General features: G+C 40.1%; 1 protein-coding gene across 1 annotated transcript in view; it reads left to right on the forward strand.

The window, feature by feature from the left end:
• Window positions 1-13,167, forward strand: part of LOC131799741 (cilia- and flagella-associated protein 46) — a 47,139-nt gene that overhangs the window by 11,618 nt on the left and 22,354 nt on the right. Inside the window, exons 17-29 of the mRNA XM_059117440.2 lie at window positions 190-433; window positions 1,343-1,492; window positions 1,591-1,701; window positions 2,454-2,641; window positions 3,205-3,345; window positions 4,361-4,538; window positions 5,276-5,429; window positions 6,028-6,197; window positions 7,082-7,152; window positions 7,257-7,332; window positions 7,603-7,710; window positions 12,393-12,488; window positions 12,566-12,623. Coding sequence (XP_058973423.2) covers window positions 190-433; window positions 1,343-1,492; window positions 1,591-1,701; window positions 2,454-2,641; window positions 3,205-3,345; window positions 4,361-4,538; window positions 5,276-5,429; window positions 6,028-6,197; window positions 7,082-7,152; window positions 7,257-7,332; window positions 7,603-7,710; window positions 12,393-12,488; window positions 12,566-12,623 — 1,745 coding nt within the window. The remainder of the gene's footprint in view (window positions 1-189; window positions 434-1,342; window positions 1,493-1,590; window positions 1,702-2,453; window positions 2,642-3,204; window positions 3,346-4,360; window positions 4,539-5,275; window positions 5,430-6,027; window positions 6,198-7,081; window positions 7,153-7,256; window positions 7,333-7,602; window positions 7,711-12,392; window positions 12,489-12,565; window positions 12,624-13,167) is intronic.

The raw sequence follows: 13,167 nt of genomic DNA on the forward strand, positions 1-13,167 counted from the left end.
AAAAGGAAGTTAAATGAAAGAAAAGTTCTTTCACGCGGTTAATGAAACGATTTGGTATCAATACGATACCAAGTGCATATTTTGACCAAGGTGTCTCAACATTTTTCCAACTGCCTGTGCGAGTGAGTATTAAAATACAGTAAAACTACTTCTGAGGAAGGTTTCAGCTCAAACTTTTCTTTTCAACAGTGAAACAATATTGTTGTGCCAAATTTGTAATGCCATCGCTCAAGGTTACATGCAGCCGTGGATCCCAGCTCTTCCCAACCCTCCCACAGCATCAGCCACACCCAGTAAAGACAGGAGTGAGAAGACTGAGAAAGTAAAGGGACGCCAGAGTGGGAAAGGGGCCAAGGGAGGACAATCAAAAGGATCACTACAGACAGTTACGATCGATCCTGAAGCTACACCCGATCTGAAACAAGCATTAGATGTAAGGGAACTTTTCCCATAACAATCTAGTACATGTTGGATGGGATACGTGAAAATTTCGTTCATTTGAACGAGAGATTGTTTCAAAGTATGGCTGTATATTTCTATTGTGGAACGTCATTAAGACACTTAAAAGTCGCGAAGATGAGGCTTTAATCCTGTGGAGCGTCTAAGACTTTCTTCTCTCTTGTTCAACCAGTCGTCGCGCCGCTTTCGTCGCGCTTTTGTTTATGAAATTGGAAATTCGCAGTAAAATCACTTCTTTGTAAGCGCTTTCTGTTGGAGTGCTTAGCCTTCTTGGAGGCGGGTTTCGCGTTATTTGTGGGAAACTTTGTGGCCTAGTGGTCAACGCGCTGTGATTTGGAGAGAGAAGTCCAAATTTTTGCTTCTAGGAATTGAAACAAAAATGTTCAGTTGCTACTATATAACAATCTAGTACATGTTGGATGGGATACGTGAAAATTTCGTTCATTTGAACGAGAGATTGTTTCAAAGTATGGCTGTATATTTCTATTGTGGAACGTCATTAAGACACTTAAAAGTCGCGAAGATGAGGCTTTAATCCTGTGGAGCGTCTAAGACTTTCTTCTCTCTTGTTCAACCAGTCGTCGCGCCGCTTTCGTCGCGCTTTTGTTTATGAAATTGGAAATTCGCAGTAAAATCACTTCTTTGTAAGCGCTTTCTGTTGGAGTGCTTAGCCTTCTTGGAGGCGGGTTTCGCGTTATTTGTGGGAAACTTTGTGGCCTAGTGGTCAACGCGCTGTGATTTGGAGAGAGAAGTCCAAATTTTTGCTTCTAGGAATTGAAACAAAAATGTTCAGTTGCCACTTGGCGCTGGCGTAGATAAGTTAATTTCGGGCCCTGTTACTTGTAATACGATTTCTTTATTTTCGTTCTGCACTATTCTTCAGGTGTTGGAGTATGCATTAAACACAACTAATGGCCAAGAGCCAAAAAACCTAGTACCGATCGGTGCTCGCCATCCCTTAATCACTTCCTGGGTGTTCTGTAAGCAGATGTTGAATCAGCAGATGGCAAAGAATCTTGGTCATGATGATGAGGTTAGATTTTGCTACCGAGTACTATTGCAGTTTTGATAGTTCTTCCTCCCTCTCGTCTGCTTAAGTTAGTAATTTCCTGTTCAAATTTTAATTTTTAGAATCCCCATAGCCAGGGCCCGATGTGCCGTGCTCTGTGTGCAGTTGAGATGCTGTCTCTACAGAACAATGGCCTCCCAGAATTCACTGGTACATGTCCTACTCTTGCCGAGGTGAGTCGGTGATTCATGCTCTTTCAAGCGTCGTTACAACAATAAGTTCCCTTTGAGAAGTTTCCCTTGAAAATAAACGAATGTTGTCAAAGAATAGATATGTCAGTGTCCTTGACTTGGAAGGGAACTTATCTTGGAAATTGTGAAGGGTCTGTAGGAAATTCTACTCCAGCTTGGTTTGGTTTACCATTTCTCTTCGGTAAATACAATGTAAAGCGAAAACGTTTTGTCTTGTTATCAAGTACTCCCCCTGTGGAATTGTTTATTTGTTGCCACAATATCCATCAAATGGCGATTGAAAGAAATGTAGCCCATGAAGTCTATCAACCTGAAGTGCCACTCGAGAATCAATTCGTTATTTCATTAAAAAAAGGGACTTAGATAACTCCTAAAACCCCAATTATCTGGTGCAACGGAGTCAATTGCAGTCAATAACAAAAAATTCTTCTTTCTCTTCATCGAGATTCTCTGAAGCATAAAGCATCAACAGTTCTCCACCATTGCATATGATCCTGAGCTTTGAGACCCATTTCTTCCTATCGTGCCCCTCTTTCTACCGGCTGACCACCTTCAGTTGTTTTGTTTTTTTTATCTTCCTCCCTTTCTTTTTCTTATTAGAGTAGAGCCTCTGTATTTCTGCTTGTTGAATTGAACTAGCTTTTCTTTTCCTTCGGAAATATTCGTTCGAGATGATTCATCAACAACGAACGTACTAAATCATTGGCAATTGAATTGGGTTTTTTTTTCTGCAGACTGTGAAAATGGTAGATGGCTGCCAGTGGAGTGACGGTCTGGTAGAGTTACAGATGTGGAGCAGGCTGTCGGTGTTGGCTTTCAATGCTGACAATCATTCACTAGTGCTTCACTGTGGACAGAGGGCTGTGGAATTTGCCGACAGTGATAAATGCCTAGCTAAGCGACAACCCAAGAAACCAGATAGGTGCGAGAACAATCTTACTTCTCTTTCCGCTCTCTCTAACTGGGAACTCTCTTTTAGTGCTAATCTAGCTAATTTAGCCTCTGTCACTGGCATGTTGAAAGTGTCCTGTTTGACCCTTTTCCATCACTTTTCTGCGTGATAGTCTTCTCTCTTTTCCTAGTTACCTTTCCATCGTTGTAAATTTTTCTTCACGCGTCATTCCTTTTTATCATGATTACCATTCTGCTTGAAGTTTTTCTCATATTGATATGTATGTTTATTTGTCCTGTCAATAAAATACTTAGATCATGTCTAAATTCTAAAAGGTAGTTTCTACGCATTTAGTATACCCCACCATTCTTTTAAACGCCCATGGCAATATTATACAGATTGTATCCATTATAACGCTTGTAAATTTTCTTTGCCTTTCTACACTAAAAGCAGGGAAGTGGTTGAATCATTTTTCTGGAGCCAATGTGATTTGGTTTTGCTTCATATCAAGTTCTTGTGTTTTGATAGAAATCGTATTGTCATACCCTGTCATTTTATGACGCTGAAAATGACACCATTCAATTGAATTGCAGCACATTTCAGCACAAACTTGTGGTAGAGCAGGAGATGTTGTATTACGCTAGCGTTGTGATGGGACAAAGCCTCATGAAAAACATGCAGGGAAAGAATGAGATAAGGAGAGACGCACTGGTCTGCTTTGTGAATGCATGCAGGTAATACCCGTGCTTTTGTACTGTGTTAGCTCCGTAACGTACGATTCACCCAGTTAGAATAATATACGACTGAGTGTAGACTGTAAACTGGGATTGCACTGATTTCTCTTATGTTCGCTCTGTTATGGTACAGAAAAAAGCTCGCCACTCTCTAAGCCTGTCAGATGAGACTGAAACCAATCACGACTTAGTTTACCCGCGTTTTCCTGTGCTTTGGGCAGGTTGCTTGTACGTTTTACTAAACTTTGAATTCTCTTTGGCTCTTAAGGGTACAAATAAAGTTGCTGTTGTTGTTTTTGTTGTTAGGGTATTTTCCATTTTCTTCTGATTAGCTAATATAATTTCTCTGGTATCGGTTTCACGACAGTCAATCAAACAGCGATCTTAACCCTTTTACTCCCAAGATAACAAAAGTAATCCTCCTTTTTGTCTGCCATACAATCTTATGTTAGCTCGGAGAATTAAGGTATCGGATCATCTAACAATCCCCTTATTGATATTTTTCTTTTTTTCTCATCACCTGTCCGCTTGATATTCTAATATATTGTAGAGAGAAATACTGTTTCGGTCACCGATGGCAGTTAAAGGGTTAATGCCGCAGATGAAAAACAAAATTACCAATTGAATGAATGCCACCCTCGGATAGAAGCTGCACCTAAGGGCGTGTATTCCAGCATCAGAGATTTTTGATTGAGTGTGGTTAGCTACATCATCCGTGATGCATATATCACAATCTAACCAAGTACGATTCTCAGCGAAAAAAAGCGAAACGTTTGAAATTGAAACATGTTTCTGTTCGCATAATATTTTCCAGAGATTTGCCGTAGTTGTCGTCAATGATTTCAGAAATATGATTTTGAAATCACCGCTGCTCTCGAATATAAGCCGCCTTATAAAGGCAAAAGCTTTATACTTCAAGTAGGTAAATGTAAGTTAATGCGGCGTTAATGACTCCGCCTGAGGTTAAACACAAAACCTACTTCTTTGCGCACGATTTCTCTGTGTCACATCTTAGGTTTGGGCAAAAAGCTGGAAACTACGATTTAGTGATTGCTGCTGCCCGTCATTACTGGAATGCTATTAAGCCATTCATTGTGGAGCCCATCGAACGAGAGCTTCTCAAAGAGCCCATGGAAGCTGTGTTGGAGTGTATCGCTGCAGTTGCTGCCAATGAAGTAGGAAAAGAGGATGACGTAAGTCGGCTGTCATATAACACTGATTGATTTTTTTTTTCTTTTAACTACTTTACCTCAGCGTACTGCTGAAAATATTCATTAGAGCACAAAACATTTGTAATTTCGTACCGTGTTGAACATTTCACTTTACGCGGTGAGCTGATTTATAAACGCAATTTGATTGGTTCTCACTTATGATTTATTGGAGGACAGACGAATAGATGACGTCACTATTAACAGCACTTTTGCTCTTTTATCGTATTAAATAAATATATGTCATTTGCCTTGAGTCTGTTTAGCAAGAGATCACAGAAGACGTTAAATTGTGGTAAGAACATCAATGACACACTCGGCTGCTCCTCGTATGCGACTCTTTTGTTTTCACCATATTTTGACGTCATCCGCGATCTTTTACGAAACAGACGCACGGCAACATGAAATCTATTTGTTAATTAATTACTTGAGATTTTACGGCGTAAATTCAGTCGAACCTCTGATAACAAAGAGCCACGAACGCACACACTCAGTCAAAGTCCATGCTACACACAAATCCTACGGGCCGGCTCTTTATTAGTCTAATCCAATCCGCTTTTTTTTTTTTTTTTTGGTTCAACATACAGTAGACCTCAGCGCACTAACACCAATTGTATGAAACTGCAAAGAATAGAGCTTCCAAATAATTGTAGGGTTTTCCTGCCTCTAATTTTCTCTAAATAGTTTAAACTAGAAACCTTGTCTATTGTTCATCCCATTAGGATGAAGATGAAGAAACAGAATCATCATCCCCAGAAAAGAAATCCTCGAAGAAACCCGTTAGCAGCAAGATCGAGAAAGAGAAGAAAACTAAAGATAAAACTGGGGGAGATAAAAAGAAGGAAAAGGACAAAGACAAAGATAAAGGCAAACCTGGTATTTATAACGATATGTTTGAACACTGCCATACCCTGTTAACCCTCTAACTCCCAAGATCTCATCAGTAATTCTCCTTACTGTTTGCCATACAATTCTTATGATGTCAATTTGGAGAATTTGGTATTGGATCAACTAATAATCCCCTAATTGGCATTTTACTTTATTCTCATCACTTCTATGCTTGATATTGTATTGATGTTGTAAGGAGAAATTCTATCTTGGTCACTCATGGGAGGTAAAAGGTTAAAATGGATTGAACAAAAGTGAGTGGTAAGTCTTAAAAATCTCTCTCTGAGGTGTATGCGCTTACCGCAGATAGATCAAATGAGAGTGTGTTTGCACGTATCTGGCTTCTTTGTGAGTCCCAGGGACGCTTAACGGAATATGAGAAGTAGATAGAATTTCCCGTTGGCACAGGCTTTTTGTGTATTGTTTTCGAAAACAGAAATATGTGCCAAAGATTCTATAAGAAATCCGTGTTTTGACAATTACCCATCCAGAGGGATGAGCAAATTCTTTCAGTTGGTACCTGATGTTATCTTCATGGAAAAAATTTGACTGTCGCTAACGATAAGTATACTATTCTTCTTTGAAGGAGACAAAACTGGAAGTAAAGGAGTTAAGACTGAGAAACAAGATTCAAAAGAGAGCAAGTTGGGTGTAGAACAGGAGGAAAAACCTCCAGCGATACCAAGCGCTTATGATGAGGATCTGATGCTACGTGCTGCCATGTACGGAGTGTTGTTCCAGGCTTATGCTGACAAGGTGAAGGGGGACTATACTCTCTTACTTTTTCTTAGTTATTTTTTCGTCGATAACATCCTCTTTACCCATTCAAATGGAATGCGATAAATGAAGGAATGGCTGTACAATTTAGGTTTAACTCTCAGAAGTGATTTCCATGTAACTTCTTCCCATGGTATTCAGCCATTATTCAGCAAACGGATTATGAGCATTTTCAAGCTTATCAAGTAGAAATTGTTATCTTGATCTGACACCAAATTCTCTTAACTAATTTAAATAGAAGTGTGTGGCAACAAGAGGAGAGAATTGACCATCAGATTTTAGGATATAGGGGTATAGCCTTTCTTGGTAGTGTATAGCGATCGTGAATGTCCGTGTCTGCGATGAAGTCATTTAACTCTTCTAACTAGCCTCCACGCAATGTTAGATCAGGCTGGAATGTTGTTCCAGGGTTGCGGGGGGTAAAGCAAAACAATTTGTGAGGGAGGAGAGGTGCGGGAGGCGATGACCATCCATACTGAGTAAGGAATGAGGTTCGAAAATGTTTCTCGAGTAAGGTGTTTTGTGCCTGTTGGACATACAGTACCACTCAGGTATATTGCAGCACCTACACGCGTGCCAAGCGCGTGTAATACGTTGGAATAATGCGTGTGGTTTCCCGCGTGCAACTGTTACATTATAATAATGTGCAATGGTTTTAGACGCAAATCCGTGTATTTTGGTTCGCCTTGTCATTCACAAACATAGAGTAATGTCTCTCCCTTCATATTTTTGCTACTGTCTTTCTATGCGTTGACCACTGCACCCTTGACTTTCTCTTTCCGTTGGCGAGTGGTGTAACACATTTAGAGTGAGAAGAAATGATTAACCTGCGTTTAAGTTTCTTATCGTTTTGTGTTCTCAAGGGTGAGTGGGAGCAGGGATTACGAGCCATGGATCAAGCTGTCAAGGACATGCCGAGAACTTCTCATAGACTGTAAGTCTTAAGCAAGGTTGTTGACGTTGGAAGAGCAGGAGTAAATCAGTAAGAATTAATATGTTCGTTGGAAAAGAATTGTATCTCTTGCTTGTTTCTTTTAGGTTGATCTTTAAACATCGAGTCATCACAAAAGCAAAGCTTGGACGAAATGTTGTTTTTGATATGGGAAAATTCAAGGTAAAACGCATTTCAAGATTCATTTTAGTTAAAGTTTTTCTCCTCACAAATGTTCTCAAATGTGCTTTGAGTGTGGTGATATAGGTATTGGCATTTACCAAAGAAAAGGAATTTTTTGTCCAAAGAACGTGACTTTATTTGACTGATTTAAATATAGAGAAGGAAGTTAGAGCTTGATTCGCAATCAAGAAGACTCTGATTTCCAAGAGAAGCAGTTTGTGCCGTCGTAATATCGTGAAGAATAATGTTCTATATCCTTTTGTTGTGCAGAATGAAAAAGAAGATGTAATTGCAGCCATGTGGCGACATGTGGCACTGAATTCCAAGGCTCCAGAGGATCAACTGTCTGCTTACCAAAATGCTATCGAAGCTCTTGAGGTATGTCAATATTGCACAGGTGTTAAGGCTGCATTTTCTTTAAGTGATATTTGTCTAACTCGCCCAGGGGAGAGATAATTTTTCTTTTATATAAAGCGAGGAAAAGCCATGTTTCTAAGAGTTGTAATGGTTATTAAAAAAGTTGCCGTTAAACTTGTATGTTCAAAATTCGTTAGAAGAAATGGGAAACAAAAACGAGAGGGAATAAAGAAATATTTGCCGGTTAGCGCTATTTTGTAACGTAATACGTAATGAGATGGCGCTGTTATCATTTTCTAGCGTAACAATCAATCCTGAAAGAAATGGAAGCTATTAGCGTCACAATCAAATACAAAGCAGTGTGCGAGAGTTGCTAACGCAACACTCCAACACGAAACAGTGCGCACGAGTCAGAAACGTAGTAATCACACACAATACAGAATGCACGAGTCACTAACACTCAAACACGAAACGTAGTGTGAGTCACTCGCTTAACAATCAAACACGAAACAGCGCGCACGAGTCAGAAACGTAATGATCAGACAAAAAACAGAGTGCACGAGTCACCAACTAACAATCAAACACAAAACAGAGTGCGCAAGTCACTTACGTAACAATCAAACACAAAACAGAGAGCGCGAGTCACTTACGTAACAATCAAACACAAAACAGAGAGCGCTAGTCACTTACGTAACAATCAAACACAAAACAGAGTGTGCGAGTCACTTACTTAACTATCAAACACAGAACAGAGTGCGCGAGTCACTCACGTTACAATCAAACACAAAACAGAGTGCGCGAGTCACCAACTAACAATCAAACACAAAACAGAGTGCGCGAGTCACTAACGTTACAATCAAACACAAAACAGAGTGCACGAGTCACCAACTAACAATCAAACACAAAACAGAGTGCGCGAGTCACTTACGTAACAGTCAAACACAAAACAGAGTTCGCAAGTCACCAACTAACAATCAAACACAAAACAGAGTGCGCGAGTCACTTACTTAACTATCAAACACAGAACAGAGTGCGCGAGTCACTGACGTTACAATCAAACTCAAAACAGAATGCACGAGTCACCAACTAACAATCAAACACAAGACAGCGTGCGCGAGTCACTTACCTTACAATCAAACACATAACAGAGAACGCGAGTCAGCAACTAACAATCAAACACAAAACAGAATGCGCGAGTCACTTACGTAACAATCAAACACAAAACAGAGAGCGCGAGTCACCAACTAACAATCAAACACAAAACAGAGTGCGCAAGTCACTTACGTAACAATCAAACCCAAAACAGAGTGCGCAAGTCATCAACTAACAATCAAACACAAAACAGAGTGTGCGAGTCACTAACGTTACAATCAAACACAAAACAGAGTGCGCGAGTCACTTACGTAACAATCAAACACAAAACAGAGAGCGCGAGTCACCAACCTATAATCAAACACAAAACAAGAGCGCGAGTCACTTACGTAACAGTCAAACACAAAACAGAGAGCGCGAGTCACCAACTAACAATCAAACACAAAACAGAGTGTGCGAGTCACTTACTTAACTATCAAACACAGAACAGAGTGTGCGAGTCACTCACGTTACAATCAAACACAAAACAGAGTGCGCGAGTCACCAACTAACAATCAAACACAAAACAGAGTGCGCGAGTCACTAACGTTACAATCAAACACAAAACAGAGTGCACGAGTCACCAACTAACAATCAAACACAAAACAGAGTGCGCGAGTCACTTACATAACTATCAAACACAGAACAGAGTGTGCGAGTCGCTAACGTTACAATAGAACAAAAAACAGAGAGCGCGAGTCACCAACTAACAATCAAACACAAAACAGAGTGCGTGAGTCACTAACGTAACAATCAAACACAAAACAGAGAGCGCGAGTCACCAGCTAACAATCAAAAACACGAAACAGAGTGCGCAAGTCACTTACGTAACAATCAAACACAAAACAGAGTGCGCGAGTCACCAACTAACAATCAAACACAAAACAGAGTGTGCGAGTCACTAACGTTACAATCAAACACAAAACAGAGTGCGCGAGTCACTTACGTAACAATCAAACACAAAACAGAGAGCGCGAGTCACCAACCTATAATCAAACACAAAACAAGAGCGCGAGTCACTTACGTAACAGTCAAACACAAAACAGAGTGCACGAGTCACCAACTATCAATCAAACACAAAACAGAGTGCGCGAGTTACTTACTTAACTATCAAACACAGAACAGAGTGCGCGAGTCACTCACGTTACAATCAAACACAAAACAGAGTACGCGAGTCACTTACTTAACTTTCAAACACAGAACAGAGTGCGCGAGTCGTTAACGTTACAATCAAACACAAAACAGAATGCACGAGTCACCAACTAACAATCAAACACAAAACAGAATGCGCGAGTCACTTACGTAACTATCAAACACAGAACAGAGTGCGGGAGCCACTAACGTTACAATCAAACACAAAACAGGGAGCGCGAGTCACCAACTAACAATCAGACACAAAACAGAGTGTGCGAGTCACTTACGTAACAATCAAACACAAAACAGAGTGCGCGAGTCACCAACTAACAATCAAACACAAAGCAGAGTGCGCGAGTCACCAACTAACAATCAAACACAAAACAGAGTGCGCGAGGCACTAACGTTACAATCAAACACAAAAAAGAGTGCGCGAGTCACTTACGTAACAATCAAACACAAAACAGAGAGCGCGAGTCACCAACCCACAATCAAACACAAAACAGAGAGCGCGAGTCGCTTACGTAACAATCAAACACAAAACAGAGTGCGCGAGTCACTTACCTAACAATCAAACACAAAACAGAGAGCGCGAGTCACTTAGGTAACAATCAAAAACAAAACAGAGTGTGCGAGTCACCAACTAACAATCAAACACAAAACAGAGTGCGCTATTCACTTATGTAACAATCAAACACAAAACAGAGTGCTCGAGTCAATAACGATACAATCAAACACAAAACAGATTTCGCGAGTCACCAACTAACTATCAAACACAAAACAGAATGCGCGAGTCACTTACGTAACAATCAAACACAAAACAAAGTGTGCGAGTCACCAACGTTACAATCAAACACGAAACAGAGTGCGCAAGTCACCTACGTAACAATCAAACACAAAACAGAGTGCGCGAGTCACTAACGTAACAATCAAACACAAAATAGAGTGCGCGAGTCACTTACTTAACAATCAAATAAAAAACAGAGTGCGTGAGTCACTAACGTAACAATCAAACACAAAACAGAGTGCCCGAGTCAATAACGATACAATCAAACACAAAACAGAGTGCGCGAGTCACCAACTAACTATCAAACACAAAACAGAATGCGCGAGTCACTTACGTAACAATCAAACACAAAACAAAGTGCGCGAGTCACCAACGTTACAATCAAACACGAAACAGAGTGCGCAAGTCACTTACGTAACAATCAAACACAAAACAGAGTGCGCGAGTCACCAACTAACAATCAAATACAAAACAGAGTGCGCGAGTCACCTACGTAACAATCTAACACAAAACAGAGTGCGCGAGTCACTAACGTAACAATCAAACACAAAATAGAGTGCGCGAGTCACTTACGTAACAATCAAACACAAAACAGAGTGCGTGAGTCACTAACGTAACAATCAAACACAAAACAGAGAGTGTGAGTCACCAACTAACTATCAAACACAAAACAGAGTGCGCGAGTCACTAACGTAACAATCAAACACGAAACAGAGTGAGCGAGCCACAAACGTAACAATCGAACACAAAACAGAGTGCACGAGCCACTAACCCAACAATCAAACACAAAACAGAGTGCACAAACGGTACAATCAAATACAAAACAGAGTGCACGAGACACTAAGGTAACAATCAAACACAAAACAGAGTGCGCGAGACACCAACGTGACAATTATACACAAAACAGAATGCACGAGACACTAACGTAACAATCAAACATAAAGTAGAGTGTGCGAGTCACTAACGTAACAATCAAACACAAAACAGAGTGCAGGTGACACTAACGTAACAATCAAAAACAAAACAGAGTGCGCGAGACACTAACGTAACAATCAAAAACAAAAAAGAGTGCGCGAGACACTAACGTAACAATCAAACACAAAACAGTATGCACGAGACACTAACATAACAATCAAAAACAAAACAGAGTGCGCGAGACACTAACGTAACAATCAAACATAAAACAGAGTGCAGGTGACACTAACGTAACAATTAAACACAAAGCAGAGTGTGCGAGTCATTAACCCAACAATCAAACACGAAACGGACTGCACGAGTCACTAACTAACAATCAAACGCCCAACAGAGTGTGCGAGTTATTAACGTAACAATTAAACACAAAACAGAAAGCGCGAATAACTTACATAACAATCAAATACAACGCACACTGTTCGAGTTACCAACGTAACGATGAAATATAAAACAAATTGTGCGAGACGTGCGTGAGTCAATATCACAATAATTGCGAGTCACTGTCCGCATGATACCAAAGTTTATAGAGAACCTGACGGACGATAAACGTGGTTCTCTCCCTTACATCACCCAACGTAAGTGCGACATACTTGAATTGGCTCCAATTCAACTCTGAGAGGATAGAGCTTTACCGTAGCCAGTGCATAACCATATAGTATATGTTTTCTCTTTAATACAGAATCCAGAGAGTGACTGGCAAAAGGTAGATTACTTGATGGAATTTGGAGAATGGCTATTTGTCAATGAGTATCCGGTGGAGGACGCTTTGGATCAGGTAGCTCAACTTTTTCTTTTCATTTCCGTGTTCATGTTTGCCAACGTTTCGTTCAATTTTTTTCCTCTTTTTTTTAGTTCCTTTGGGCATCTGATATTCTGCTGAACAAAACCTCAAATATAGAAAACAAGCAAGGTAAAAAGTGATACGAGCTGTATAATTACTAATGCGATGTATTATTAGAGAGCTCTTTGTGTGGGAGTCAGAAAACCAAAACCAAGGTAAATCAAAGCTGCCAATCTCAAAAAAAGGGTAGATATCACCAGAGCCAATGAGGACTTAAAGAGGATAAGCGCGGTGAATGTGAGTGACCAAGCGGTGATTAATTGTACTTTTGCATCTGATTGGTGAGGAAGGAGGTGCCATTATTTCTAGAATAATCACCCAGCTTCATGACATTAAACCACTGCAATCGGATTTTCCTCGATACTTAATTTGAAAATTGCTCTTTGCAGATATTGTCGTGTAAATGTTTTTATTTTATCTTCTATCTTTCACCATAATTTGGGACAAAGAATGACAACATTGAATTGGTTTGAGGCTTTTTAAAATATAGACAAATAAATTATGAACTGTAAAACATGGTAAATTGTCAGCAGTGAAAGGAATAGTGTGATAATAGCTTCTCTTCACAGGGAAAGTACAGAGACCGCAAATTCATAAGAGCGTTTTACTTTGT

This window comes from Pocillopora verrucosa, chromosome 1 (assembly GCF_036669915.1).
Source record: "Pocillopora verrucosa isolate sample1 chromosome 1, ASM3666991v2, whole genome shotgun sequence".
Classification (NCBI taxonomy): domain Eukaryota; kingdom Metazoa; phylum Cnidaria; class Anthozoa; order Scleractinia; family Pocilloporidae; genus Pocillopora; species Pocillopora verrucosa.